Source organism: Camelus bactrianus, chromosome 11, assembly GCF_048773025.1.
Source record: "Camelus bactrianus isolate YW-2024 breed Bactrian camel chromosome 11, ASM4877302v1, whole genome shotgun sequence".
NCBI lineage: Eukaryota > Metazoa > Chordata > Mammalia > Artiodactyla > Camelidae > Camelus > Camelus bactrianus.
The window spans coordinates 81210722-81225320 of record NC_133549.1 but is presented as its reverse complement, the minus strand read 5'-3'; the positions used below and the strand labels follow the sequence as shown (position 1 = coordinate 81225320).

Below are 14599 nucleotides of genomic sequence, written 5' to 3'. Positions count from 1 at the left end.
GCCCCGCCAGCACCCGCGCCGCGCGCTCCACTGGCCGTCACCCTCAAAGCCGGAGGTTTCCCTTCATTGGCCGTTCAAGGCTGAGCACCCTCAGCCTCATTTCACCATTGAAAGTCTCAAAGGTATCAGAACTTTTTCTTTACAAATTAGACATTTATGATGCTTCTGAACAGAGGAAAGGCAAAAGTTAGCTTGTTTTTTGAGCATTTGCATGAAAGCAACAATGGGTTCCTTTGGACTAGGATATGTTTGGTAGGGCAGGGATGTCGTAATTGCCACGGATGGCACGGGAAGGACCAAACAGCAACAGAAAGTTGAAGAGACAGTAAGGAAACAAGCATGGGAGTCTTCGCAAACTCCTCGCCCCTCACCCTGGGCCCCTGCTTCCTGAGCACAAGGACCTGGGTTCTTTTCTTTCTTTATTTTTCTATAGGCACAGAGTTGTACAGCAGATCTCTAGAACTTACTCCTCCTGCTTAACCAAAACTTCATGCTCATGGATTAGTAACTCTTTATTCTCCCTCCCCCCAGCTTCTAGCAACCACCATCCTCTGCTGCTCTTTGATTCTATAAGTTTGACTAATTTAGATTCCACATCTAAGTGGATTCATGGAGTATTTGTCGTTCTGTGACTGGCTTATTTCACTTACAGTCAGGTCCCCCAACTTCATCCATGTTGTCACTTACTGCATAACGGCCCTCTTTTTCAAGGTTGTATAGTATTCCATCATATGTATGCACCACATTGCCTTTCTTCATCCCTCTATAGATGAGCATTAGGTAGTTTCCACATCTTGGCTGTTACGAATTGTTCTGCAGTGAACACAGGAGTGCAGATATCTCTTCAAGACCCTGATTTCAATTCTTTGGGATAAATATCCAAGAGGATTGCTGGATCATGTGGTAGGTTCTATTTTTAACTTTTTGAGAAACCTACACACGGTTTTGCCTAGTGGCTGCACATCCTGCATTCCCACCAACAAAGCACAAGGGGTCCAACTTCCCCACAGCCTCACCAGTATTTGTTGTCTTTTTTTTTTTTTAAATAATAATAATAGCATCCTGACAGGTGTGAGGTGGCATCTCATTGTGGTTCTGATTTGCATTTCCCTGTTGATGAGTGATGATGAGGATTTTTTCACCTACCTGCTGGCCATTTGTATGTCTTCAGAGATGTGTCTGTTCAAATCCTTTGCTCATCATTTAGTTGGGTTATTAGTGTTTTTGTTATTGAGTTGTAGGAGTTCCTTATATGTTTTGGAGATTAACCCTTTATCAGGTATTTATTTTGCAAATATTTTCTCCTATTCACTAGGTTGCCTTCTCACTCTGTTGATTGTTTCCTTTGCTGTCCAGAAACTTTTACTAGTTTGATGCAATGCCATCTGTTTCTCCTACTTGAGAAGTAATTGTATTTTTGTTTTTATACTTGAGAAAGGGGTACCCTGGGAACCTTCTGAGCTACTAAGGGCCAGCTCAGGGAGGATGGGGTGGTGACCTAGTGGTCAAGCAGTTGGGCGTGGTGGGCCATCCAGTGAGCACCTGGAAGAGGGACCCACAAGGACTCTGGCCCTTGGCCGGTGTCAGGAGGTCCTCCACGCGGCTCGAACCCCAATGAGCTGCTGTCCTGCCCCCCACAGAGCGGGTCATGAACCACTGGCAGGAAGACGTCATGTTTGGCTACCAGTTCCTGAATGGCTGCAACCCCGTGTTGATCCAGCGCTGCAGGAAGCTGCCTGAGAAGCTACCGGTGACCACGGAGATGGTGGAGTGCAGCCTGGAACGGCAGCTCACCCTGGAGCAGGAGGTCGAGGTAGGACCTGGTTGGCTGGAGACGGTGGCCCGGGCGGGAGGCCCAGCTCCGATGGCCGCGTCACACTCTGTCTGGCAGAAGCCACCTCCTGCTGGCTGGTGCTTGCCAGCCCCCCAGGCAGCTATCTCCAGGCTCAGCTGTCTGGCTGGTGGCACGATCGGCTGCCCTCTCCTATTCTGTGAGTCATCTTTTCACTCTGTTGCTTGTTTCCTTTGCTCTGCAGGAACTTTTTAGTTTGATGTAGTCCCATTTGTTTATTTTTACCGTTGTTGTCCTGAGCTTTTGGTGTCATATTCAGGGTGAACTGAGCAAGCAAGACAGGGGGAATGGAAACAGCAGAAGGTCACGAAGACCCCTGGGGGCAGGTGGCTGGGGGGCCCAGTCATCCTGGCTCTAGTGGGATGGGGACGACTGACAGAGGACTAAGAGACATTCCCCAGGGCCTCTGGCCCCCCATCGTGGAAGGTGCCTGACATCTTCCCACCGGAGGAGGTGGTGTGAACCCTTTCTGTCTCAAGACAAGGTTAGTTCTAGAACTGACCCTGCCCATGAGGGCAGGAGAAGGCTGGGGAGTGGCTGAGGGTAGATACAGGTGACTGACACTTCTAGTTAGAAAGTCCAAAGTTCCATCAGTTTTCTCCCTTTTTTTTTTTTTGTTCTGATGTAAGACTTGCTTTTTCTCCAATTTCTTAATCTTTGCTGGGTGGGTAACCATTGATGGTCGTTTGTGGAAAGCACCTCTCACAATGCCTGGCCCACAACAGGCCCCTAGTTAGAGGGAGCTCTTTTAATTATGCTATTGATATTGAAAATAACCTGAGCATCATGGAGAAATATCACACTCAATTCCTCCACCGATATGGGACAAGACAGTTTCCGTAAATGCTCAGGGAAAGGAAGAGGCCACTTCACCGAGGGCAGCAGCGCTCTCCTCTGTAGAGTTAATTGCTGGATGTAGTAACACGGATTCAGTGCTACTGGTTTCAGGCTTCAAATCAGAGATTCATAGAACCTTAAAGGCCAAGGAATCCTAGAAGTGGAAGGGACTGAGCAACTGTGCAGCCAGCCATCCTGACAGGGGAGCGGCTTCCACTCAGGACTCCTTGTCACCACAATTGTCATCTTTCCATTGAGTGATGGTCTTGATGGTTTTGGTGGTGAAGCAATAATGCAGGAGCCACCACTGACTGGAGTGGTACATACACACGACCCCATCCTTTACGCGTACATCACTCCTCCTACAGAACAGCTCTTAATTCCCACGGTCATTCATGCTACCTCTCTTTGGCAGCGTCTTATGATTTTGTGGCCTATGAAAACTGCTTTTTAAAATAAAATCTTTACCCAGGCAATTATTTTTCTGCACCATAAATAGAGAAATCCTACCCCTATTGTTGGTTTTGATTCATTGTCACAACTCTTCAAGAGTGTTTTAGTTCTTAGACTTTATATTAGGAGTTTGTGGTTTCAAGTCACAATCATCAGCTCAGTCTAAGAAATGCATTGGTTGAGGCAACAGCAAGAAGCCAAGGGAACTAGCTCAGGCATAGCTGGGCCCAAGGTTCAGATAACCCACTGGCATCGTTCCTCCGTGTCTCAGTTCTCTGCCTCTATTGGATGTTTTCTTAGGAGGGTGTCTTTTATGTGGACATAGAGATGACCGCTGACAGCTTCAGACCTACCTCTCACCATCTGAGCAAACACTGCCCACTCCCAGAAGGAAAGTCTGTGTTCCCCAAAAATTGCAGCAAACGTCATGGGCCCAGCTCAAGCTGTGAGATAATTCCCTGAACCGATCACCATGGCCAGGAGAATAGAGCATGCTGACCAGGAGAGGGCAGGGACACCAGACAAGCAAGACCACCAACATCTTCTACGGAATCCTGGAATATCAGAACTGAGAGATGGGGCTGGCCCTCTCACTTTCCAGAAGGATAAAACTGAGGTCCATAGACAGGAGGTAGCCTGGAATAACAGAGAAATACCCCATAGGCAGGAGCAAGGCCCAGGCCTGGGTTCCCAGAGCATCCCTTGGGCCTGTCATTCATCACATTAACTAATCTAGGTCCTCTCAAGATACGATGGGCAGCCATCCCTTCTGCACAATGGTCACTGATGGTTACTTCTGCTTCCAAAGTCCAGTTGTCCAGCCCATCACGGAAGCGCAACCAGCCCTGTGACCCACCAGCCCGGAGCCTCTGTCTTGTCACGGTGTCCAAAGGGGCCCTGTCACCCGCTTTCCTGGGACCAACCTCTCCCCATTCTCCCTCTGTGCTGCGTGCATCTCAGGCAGAATGCTCAGAGTTCATCCCTGGGGTCAGACAACGCCAGGGTCCTCCGCATCTGAAAAGGAGGAAGATGGTGGCCAGGATTTCAGTTTCTCTTTTGTCTTTGGGCCTCTCAAAATCTCGTGAAGCGCATGTGCATTGGCCACAGCACGCCCTCTGTTGGCGGAATCATGGACACGCGACTCACTGGAGCACATGTTGACCGGTTTCTAGTATATTGTAGACCCTGGCCCTCTTCCCCAGCCAGACCTCAACCCCTGCCTCCATTATTCGCTTTAGAATAAAAAGGCTTTAGAAGAAGAGCCGCCTGTCCTCTCCTGAACTCTTCCGGCTCCGGCCTGAGCCGGCCCCCGCCCTGCAAAAGGAGCCCTCGCAGCACTGAGGTCAGGCTCCCTCTGGGACACTCAGGTGTCATCTGCGAAGGACCGCTTTCTGCCTTCCTCAAATCCCAGGCGCAGCCACTTGGTACTGAAGTATAACAACTATGGAAAAGGGCCCGAATCAGGAGTGGCAGCAAGCTCAATGAATTTGCACCAGGTGCCCCTTCTGCGCCACCAGCTTCAGACCAGGACACAGAACGCCCCACCCCCTAGACACCTCCAGTCCCTGCAGACTCCCCCTGCCCTTGTAAACCTCCTCACCTCTGAAGACCCACCTCCTAAAACCTCCCCTCCGCCCTGAAGACCCCCTTGCAACCCTGTGGACGCCTGCCCCGCAGACCCCTCTGCAGAACCTCCCACCCCTCCAGACCTGCCCCCTTTCCGTCTCTCCTCCCAAGGGTGACCCTTGTCCTGACTGACACTGGAGTTCTCCCAGCTTTGAACTCTGTGTAAAGGGAGTCCTGCAGCGTCACTGTTTGGTATTTGAGTTCTCTTATCTATTTCATCCAAACTCTGTCTGCTTCCTTCTTAAACTGTCACTCTGGGTGGCTTTTCAGCATCTTTCATAAGGGTCAGGCAGGCTTCAGGTACCACAGATACAGAAGTGGCCACTGCCATTCCTTCATCGTACCTAAAACCCACCACAACCTGGGAAAACCCTTGATATAAATCTGTTTGAGTTGGAGAACAAAGGACTGTAAGTTCTTTTTTTTTAATTATTATTGAAATAGTCAGTTGCAATGTGTCAGTTTCTGGTGTACAGCACAATGTTTCAGTCATACACATACGTACACATACTCATTTTCACATTCTTTTTCTATATAGGTTACTATAAGATATTGAATATAGTTCCCTGTGATATACAGAAGAAAATTTTTAATCTTTTGTATATAGTTGTTAATATTTGCAAACCTTAAACTCCCAATTTTTCCCTTCCCACCTCCTTCCCCACAGTCACCATAAGAACTATAAGTTCTGAATGCCGCTGAGTTGCCAGGTCTCCAGAGTCACCTCTCCCTCCTTCTGGGCTGGATTCTTGGGTCCATCTCTGGCTGAAACTGACTGGACATACTTCTTGCCTCCTGCAGCAAGGGAACATTTTCATCGTGGATTTTGAGCTTCTGGATGGCATCGATGCGAACAAAACAGACCCGTGCACTCTGCAGTTCCTGGCCGCACCCATCTGCTTGCTGTACAAGAATCTGGCCAACAAGATCGTCCCCATTGCCATCCAGGTAGGCTGCCTGGCCCTGTTTTCTTCCAGGAGGAGGAGGCAGCTCTGCCTCGAGTCTCCTAAGGAGGGTGCTGGAGACTGTGAGGGTGCCGCCATGTGAACAAGAAAAGCAAGGCTTCCTGCCAGCTGGTGGGAGGGCTGACCACAGTGGGCAGAAAGAGCTCCACTCCCTGGGACACACAGGAGAACTTCCTGGCTCTGCGGAGGACCTCCCCTGGGATAGCCTGCTGGGCTCCCCACCCCAGCATCCTGACCAGCCCCAAATCAAAACAGCAGCAGGGGCCAGTCAGGTGTGGCTGTGAGATGAGCTGGAGGCTGGGAGTCAGGAACTGTGCCAGTCCTGGGGTGCTATCTTCAAGTGCCCCCAGGTTCTTGTTTCTACCAAGGACAGTGGAAGAGGTGGGAGCAGTCTAGGGGAGAGGCAGGCTAGGACAGCTCCATTGCTTTCTCAAGGCACCAGGCCACTGCGACACCGTGGGAGCTGCTGTGCGGACACCCCAGCCAGGGCCAGGGGTAGGTCCATGAAGCAGGAGGCTGCACAGAGGCCCCCAAGGGGAAGGCAGACAAGCACACAGCAAGCAGTGCTCGGAGTCAGCCATCACCCAGGCATTGGGTCCTGTGGGCGTAGTAGCAGCTGACTTTGCCAGGCGTTCACCACATCCCAAGGGTTTGCCCGCACAGTCCACAATCCCTTACCCTCTATTCTGAGATCTAAAATATTCTAAAACTGTTAGGTTTTTCCAAAATTTGCAGCAAATTCATTGGCACAAAGCTTGTTCTAAACCAGTACGAGAGACTGTTTAAGAGGCTTTCTCCCACTCAATGTGAAATGCATGCATTTCGCTGCAGAAATGCTAATATGTTTGAATGTAAAATATTGTATTGCCCAGACCCAGGGCAGGGGAGAGAGGTGTCACATAATGAAGTGTGCACACTGCTAAAATCCTAAAAATTCTGGATTCTGAAACATTTGGCCATCAGGGTTTCAGACCAGGACCTGCCTTTATTCATGTAATCATCGCTACAAGTCTCTGAGGTAGGTGGGGACCAGATCACGGAGTTTGGGGGCTTTATTTTCTGGCGTTAAGAGGTCACCGAGTGTTTTTAAAGACGGGATGGACATGACATGATTTGCATGGCCCCAGTGTAGAGTTGAAAATGGAGGGAAAGACAAGCCAGTGTCTACTAAGGGGGCACCTGGCGGCAGGTCAGGCCTTGAGGAACAGTGACCTGGGACAGTGCTTCACGAGGGCCCTAGAGCCCGTCAGCTGGAGGAGCTGACTGAGGGAGAGAAGGGAATTTAGGAGCTCTAAGACAGGGCCTGGGGAACAGCAGAATTTCAGGGATGAGCAGAGGAAGGGAAAGTGTGGGAGACCAGAAGGCTGCAGCAGAGAAGCGTGGGACCAGGAGGGAGGAATGGGGATGGGGAGCAGATGGGAGACCACACAGCACATGCCTCATACACATCGTCGCTCACCCCTGTGATGCCATTTTATTTATTTCCCCTAATAACACCGTGAGTGAACACTGTCCCCTTGGGACGGATGGTGAACGGAGCTCAGAAAGGCTAAGTTGTCCAGGGTCCCACAGGTAGCAAGTGTTCTGGCCCCTGGGTCTATGCTGCTAACCAGCCCTTTTTGAAGGTGAAGGGCCATGAGGATGCTCAGCTGGTCCCAAATCTTCTCTGAAAGCCAAGGGCACCATGTATCTGGCATAAGGGGTGCGTCTGGCAACAGGCGATATGTTATAGCTTCTCTGGCAGCTGGGATGGGAAGTATGAACCCTGGGCCACTGCCCTCCTCCCTGATCCTCTCGTGAGTCAGAAGTTACTGTTGAAGAGATTTGGATTCTCCCGGAGGTGCCTGAGAAGCCAGGCTCTCCTACGGCTACAGTCTGGAGCGAAATACTGCAATGCATTCTCTTTCTCCAATGTATCAGCTCAGCCAGGTCCCAGGAGATGAGAACCCCATTTTTCTCCCTTCGGATGCCAAGTATGACTGGCTTCTGGCCAAAATCTGGGTGCGTTCCAGCGACTTCCACATCCATCAGACCATCACCCACCTTCTGTGCACACATCTGGTGTCTGAGGTTTTTGGCATCGCCATGTACCGCCAGCTGCCTGCTGTGCACCCTATTTTCAAGGTACTGCAAGCTACTACCTCACCTAGAGAGAGAGGGTATTGGATATGGGGGTGGGGGACAGGAGGGAGTGAGGGAGGAGGGGCACTGACACCCCTACAGGTCTGTGTCTGGGAGGGGCCAGAAGAGACCCTTGAGAAATGCCGCACAGGAAGGAAGCAGCTCCGAGGACACAAGTGTGGGCCTGACCAGGGATCAGGCTAGCCTAGTGGGAGGGGGCAGGGTCCAAGGAGGCAAATGAGTTCAGTGTGACCCTGTCTGATCCCACGTGGCAGCCCCCACTATCACAGTCCCTCTCTCTTTGCAAATCCTGGCCGCACTGACTGCGGGGCTGACGGCAGGCTCGGTATACCTCTGTGTCCCTCCGTTTCTCCATGTGTGAAAGAGAGATTGAATTAGCACACCTGCCGTGGAGGATTACTGTCAGGGTTATGAGAGTTAAATTCAGAGGGCTTCAGACAGTGCCAGGCCGCTCTATGTAAGCGTTGACTGTTGGCATTTTTTTCATTATCATTATGTTGAGTATCAGAGCTGCATCCTCCAGCAGCTGCTGAGCAATGAAGGTCACCACGGCAACCTTCACTCCCTCCCCAGGCCCTGGCATCGCGCCTCCCCAAGGGACCGAGGTGCAGGTGCCAAGGGTCCCTGGGGGCACCCGAGGAGGTGCAGACCTGGTCAGGAGGCCCTGGCTGGGCCTTCTCTGAGGTCTTCTCTGCCCCTTCCCCTAGCTCCTGGTGGCCCACGTGCGGTTCACCATCGCCATCAACACCAAGGCCCGGGAGCAGCTCATCTGCGAGTATGGCCTCTTTGACAAGGTGGGTGCCCCCTACCCGCCTCGGTGCCAGGAAGAGCCCGGCTTGGCAGGCACCCACTTCTCAGAACCTCCACGACCTCCACCTTGACCTGAAGTCCAGATTTCCCCTGGGGAGACCAGCCCTCTAGGGACCACGGGGGCGAAGGCCTGCGCAGGGTGGGAGGCCGAGAGCACTCAGAGTGAAGGCTCCCTGGTTCCCTGGCCGGGGTCTGCCCCTTCTGCCCAGCCACTGAACGAGCTCTCCTCCTCCCAGTACTCCCAGTTCTTCCTCTGCACCAGGGTCTCCCTGTCATCTCCTCCTGCCCCTCCCTTCTCCATCCTCTGACATGTGGGTGTAGACCCTGCCTCCTGGCACCCGCTCCGCACCTCTGACACACTGGGGACCTGCATCCCCCACCCACTGCTGCCCATCACTCTGAGCACAGCCTCCCACCCTCTGCCCTTCCAGGCCGTCAGCACTCCTGGCCCACTCTCCCCCTCAGCAGGGCCTCGGGTCCCCCTCACGTTCTCTCAGGCTCACCTTGTTTTGACCCTGCTGGAGCCTTAATGAGCCTGGACCCTCCCTGCAGCCCTCACCCCAGCCTTCCTCCCTTTCCCACCTCCTACTAGTGAGCCGGCCAGGCGATCACTAGGGTTGAGTCCCTAGGTGGAAAATGACAAAACCCAACTCAAACCAGCTGCAGCTGGAAAGGAGCTGTAGCATCTCCTAAACCTAGATGTTTTAGGGTGAGGGAGCCTCAGCTGGGAGCCTGTTCCCATGGGCAGCGCTGGCCTGTGGCCTCCACCTCAGCACCAGCACTAGACCCAGAGCCCCTAAGTGACCCCTGCCCACGGTGTGCCTCCTGGGGACAGCGCAGGGGCCAGGGACCTGAGTAATGTACAAGCCCACTCTTTAAACTGTGTGGGTCTCATTGTCCCAGATGGACTCTGCAAGTTGGCACATCCCGTGGGAGGAGGGACAGGATGCCATCATGGTGAGCTCCAAGCTCATGTGCCCACACAGGGACCATCTTCCATCCAAACAGGAAGTACCAGGGAGCAACTCTGTTGGTCCTCCTTGGGTCAGACCCCCACTGTGGACCAATGTCTGGCATCCTGCCCCCAAGTCCTCTGAAGGTTCTGTGCCCTGAGTGCTCAGCCACCGTGTGTGTGTGTGTGTGTGTGTGTGTCTGTGCGCGCGCAAGCACACGTGCACCTGCTCACAAAGCACATATGTGTGCATCTCTGCAGCCGGGAGGGGGACCAGGACTCCTCCTTGGGCATCTCTCCAGCCCTCACCTAAGCACACGACTGGCCCTCAGAGAGTCGTGTGGGTCCTGGGGACTGGTATCTGCGCCTTGTGCCCAAAGGTCAGGTCACTGAGAGCAGTGCTCGGGCTCCAGGCAGCCTGTGCTCAGAACTAGGGCAGGTCCAAGGGCTGCTCTGGCCCGGGCCCCACCCTGCCAGCTCTCCCCACTGCCCTCCCTCCTGCAGCTGCCCCCGTCTCTGCACACACCCCTGCACTTCAGCCCCTCATAGCAGATCCAGCAGAGGCTCCTCCCTGTAACCGCCTCCTTGGCTGGGCTGCCCTTGGCTTTCTCCAAGTTCAGTGTCCCTCCCACGCCACCTCACGGAACACAGGTTTGCCCCTTGCGTGCTGGCCCGCCCACTGCCTTTCCATACTTCTTCATGCTGAGCTTCAGGCCTGGAAGCCTGGAGAGGGGGAGGCGGCCTCGGCTCACTGCATTCTCTCCCCTCCCGCTCCAGGCCAACGCCACAGGGGGCGGTGGGCACGTGCAGATGGTGCAGAAGGCCATGCAGAACCTGACCTACAGCTCCCTGTGCTTCCCTGAGGCCATCAAGGCCCGGGGCATGGACAGCACGGAAGACATTCCCTACTACTTCTACCGGGACGACGGGCTCCTGGTGTGGGAGGCCATCAAGACGTGAGTGCAGGGCTGTGGGACCCGCCCTGCTCAGGAGCGGAGGTCCGGCAGGAGGAGCAGGCGTGGGCACTGATGGACCCAGCCGGGTGCCCAGACAGCTGATCCAGTGGGCGGGGCCTGGCTCTGTGGTCAGGGGACTGATGGGGGAATGGGTGGGGCGGCAGGGTGTGTGACCTGAGCCTGGACATCAAGGAGTGGGTGACAGGGTCACCTACTCCTTGCTGGGCCTCTCCTCCTGAGCCAGGTTCACGGCCGAGGTGGTGGACATCTACTATGAGAGCGACCAGGTGGTGGAGGAGGACCTGGAGCTGCAGGACTTCGTGAATGACGTTTATGTGTACGGCATGCGGGGCAGGAAGGCCTCAGGTAGGGCTGCCCCCAGCCCTCCTCCCATCCCGCTCTTCTGCTCTTCCCTGCTCCTCTGATTTTCTTTGGGTAAAGCTGGCCTTTGGCCCCCACCTTCAGTACCCGCTGCTGGAGCCAGAGCCCCCTGGGGACCCATGCCCACCAGTGTGTCTCATGGGGACACCTCAGGGATTTTCTGTGGCTCCTGAGAGCCCAGGTTAGAAACAACAGGAACACGGGGCCCAGCAGCTGCCCCCTCCCAGAGTGCCTTGCCCAGGCCTGAGCCCTCGAGTACTGTGGGGGCACCCAGGGACCGGGTCCAGGTTGCAGGGTGGCTGTCTGCTAGTGGGGTGCCCTTCCCTGGGGTCAGGCTTCAGCCAGTCCATGGCTCTGCCTCAGGCTTCCCCAAGTCCATCAAGACCAAGAAGAAGCTGTCCGAGTACCTGACGGTGGTGATCTTCACAGCCTCAGCCCAGCACGCAGCAGTGAACTTTGGCCAGGTGGGCGAGGGCAGGGCCTGGCCGCCTCACCTAGACTGCTTCTGGGGGTGCTCCAGGCGGGCCGCCCCTGGTCCTAGTCTTCCAGACAGATGGCAGGGGCGGAAACCTGGGGAAGCCTCAGGGCCAGGAATCGGGTGTTCCCGGTGCTGATATGGCAGCTAAGCTCAGGGCACCAGCCTTGGAGAGGGGCTGCCCTGGCCCCACTGGAGTGGGAGGAGGGGCCCCAGGGGAGGAGGAGGGGTATGGGGTGAGGCACCCACGTGATTCGGTGGCCATCCCTGCAGTACGACTGGTGCTCCTGGATCCCCAACGCCCCGCCAACCATGCGGGCCCCACCACCCACCACCAAGGGCGTGGTCACCATCGAGCAGATCGTGGATACACTGCCGGACCGCGGCCGCTCCTGCTGGCATCTGGGAGCAGTGTGGGCGCTTAGCCAGTTTCAGGACAATGAGGTGAGGCCGGAAGCCTTTTCGCCCCCTTTGGTGGGACAGTCACTCTGGTTCAACATCAGGGTTTTGTGGTTTAGAGCTCAGGCTGGACCCCTGCTGACCAGGAATTTGACTTTCAAGGCTGGAGGGGCCCAGGAGTCCTCAGGCCCGAGCCTGGATGAAGCTCAGGGTGGCCTTGGCAGGAGAGCAGTGGGACAGTGCTCCACCGTGATGTTCACAGTTCAAGGGCACACCCAGCACCCCCACCACTGACAAAGCTCTCATGTGGGTTGTCCCTGACACCCCAGAGAGGGCTAAGGGTTTCCCAGGTCTCCTTCCAGACTCTCCCATGCAAGTACACCTTGTTGAACCTAATCCCAAAGCTGGCTCTTGGTAGACACAACCCCTTGGCTCAGTGCTGCCCAGAACGACCAGAATGACCTGTGGTTCAGCCAGCCCTGGACTTGCGGGCATTCTGATGGATCTCAGTTGCTCTGGGGCCTTTGTTAGTGTGCTGGTCCCTCACTAACATCTTTGTATATGTGTCTTTGCTCCTGTGTACAATAGGACCAAGGAATACATTCCTTATGGAGGAATTTCTTGGTCAAAGAATGTTGAGGCTGAACTGCCCTCCACAGACTAAATCAAAATCCCATCAATAGCTCAGGATGTTTCTCCCACCCTTTCCAGCCCAATTTTTAACAATCTCATAGTTTTGTTATTTTTTAAGATATACCTAGTTTTGTTTGTTTGGGGGGGGGCTGCTTTGTTTGTTGTTTTTATTGCATTGCTCTTTATTGTTTTGGGATTTTTGGGGGGAGGGGCAGAAGTAACTTGGTTTATTTACATTTATTTTTGATGGAGGTACTGGGGATTGAACCCTCGTGCATGCTAAGCATGAGCTCTACCACTGCGCTATAACCTCCCGCCAAGATACACCTAGTTTTATTTTGCAGACATCTGTGTGAGTGTGCAAATGAGCATACCCCACCCCCAACAGATCCTGGCTGTAGCCGTCCTAGGCTGGAGGGAAGGCGGGAGTGCTGGGGAGGACAGGGCGGAGCAGGGCTCCACAGCCACATGCCCACCAGGACCACCAACAGCCCCCACATTCACCTGCACTGTTACCCATCCCATAGTCCCTCTGCAGTGGAGCAGTTTTTTTTTCCCATTTACCTGCAAGGCCCCAGCCCAGCAGCATCCTCAGGGTGCCCTCAGCAGGTGGCAGAGGGTGGAGATGGAGAGATAAAGGATGGTCTCTGGGGGTGGGACAAGGTCTGTCAGTTTACGTCGCCTCATCCTGGGTTCACCTCTGTCTGTGTCTGGGTCCTCAGCTGTTTCTGGGCATGTACCCAGAGGAGCATTTCATCGAGAAGCCAGTGAAGGAGGCCATGGCCCGATTCCGTAAGAACCTGGACGCCATCGTCAGTGTGATCGCTGAGCGCAACAAGAAGAAGAAGCTTCCGTATTACTACTTGTCCCCGGACCGGATTCCCAACAGCGTGGCCATCTGAGTAGCTGGCTGAGCCCATCTCACGCAGGGACGGCCAGCTGCTTGCGGCTGCGCTCAGCACCCAGACTCCAGCCCGCCCGGGCGGCCGCACGGCAGGCCTTCGGATACCTGGGAATTCGGCCCAGGCCCCAGGCGGACTGGCTTCAAACCAAAGGCTCTCCAGGTTGGACCACGACATTGCTAAGCTTCAGTGCATTTTCCCGTTTGTTCCTCAGTCTTTCCATACTTCAATCAAAGTGTGTAAATGCTGCGGGGACCTTTCCTACACAGAGCAGGACCGTAGCTTCCTGCCCTGCACCCAGCTCCGGGCTCCCACAGCACACACCAAACAGCACAGCGGCGTGACTGGTCGGAAGTGGTTCCTGTTGGAAACATGGGATGATTATCTTTTTGTTCTATTTATGCTTAGTCCAATTTCTTGCATACAGTAGGTGCCCAAATAAATTCTTGTTGGATGAATTAAGAATGAACTGTCATAAAAATAAAGCAGTTCCACCCACTTACATTCCAATCACCCTAAACAGCTCACATCCCTGCTCTGCACAGAAAGGCCATAACCCTTGTGATTGCATCTAGAAGAAAGCCTCCCACCACTCCTAGTCTGGATAAAAGGTGCTTTTCCCCCCTTTTTGGCCCAGAAAGCTCCTGCTCTTTCTTCAAAACACATCCCAAATGTCACCCCCTCTGGGGAGACATCCTTGATTACTCGGAGCTTGTCTCTCCCCCAGGGCTTTGTCCAAACCTCTCTTGCCCTCCCATGTGGGCTCTGCCCTGGAACTGGAGCCCCTGGAGGACAGGGAACCCACCTCACTCACTCCTGTGCCCTGGTGGTGGCCTCAGGCTGGCATAAGGCACCAGCCCCGCTGCTCCCGCATTTTCCTCCTGGCCGGGTACCTCGCCGACAGATTCCAGTAATTGTCGTGGGAGCTGGGGGCTGTTTTCTCCACTGACAAACGACCCAACATGACTTTTTTAAAAATGCATTTTCTTTCCTCAGGCCCAAGAAGCAGAGCCAGCCCTGAGCTTGGGGCTGGTGATCCACTGTGTCCTAAACACATTCCCAACCCACCAGCTCCAGCCCTTGGCTGCAGCATTGGGCTGGCAGGGTCTGCAGGGTTTCAGGGGGGTGTATACTGATGGGGGAGGCTGGCAGGTCCATACCCATGTAAAAGTCTCCTACCAGGGCCAGCATGGGATGGGCGAGGTGAGTATGCACT

The 14599-nt window shown here is 54.2% G+C and overlaps 1 protein-coding gene across 1 annotated transcript in view; it reads left to right on the top strand.

Moving 5' to 3' along the window:
• The window catches only part of ALOX5 (arachidonate 5-lipoxygenase), a 48338-nt gene extending 34497 nt beyond the window's left edge, over positions 1-13841 (top strand). Inside the window, exons 6-14 of the mRNA XM_074374400.1 lie at positions 1641-1813; positions 5570-5716; positions 7654-7857; positions 8583-8669; positions 10415-10593; positions 10838-10959; positions 11338-11438; positions 11723-11893; positions 13204-13841. Coding sequence (XP_074230501.1) covers positions 1641-1813; positions 5570-5716; positions 7654-7857; positions 8583-8669; positions 10415-10593; positions 10838-10959; positions 11338-11438; positions 11723-11893; positions 13204-13383 — 1364 coding nt within the window. The 3' untranslated portion in view covers positions 13384-13841. The remainder of the gene's footprint in view (positions 1-1640; positions 1814-5569; positions 5717-7653; positions 7858-8582; positions 8670-10414; positions 10594-10837; positions 10960-11337; positions 11439-11722; positions 11894-13203) is intronic.
• The last annotated feature ends 758 nt before the right edge of the window (positions 13842-14599 follow it).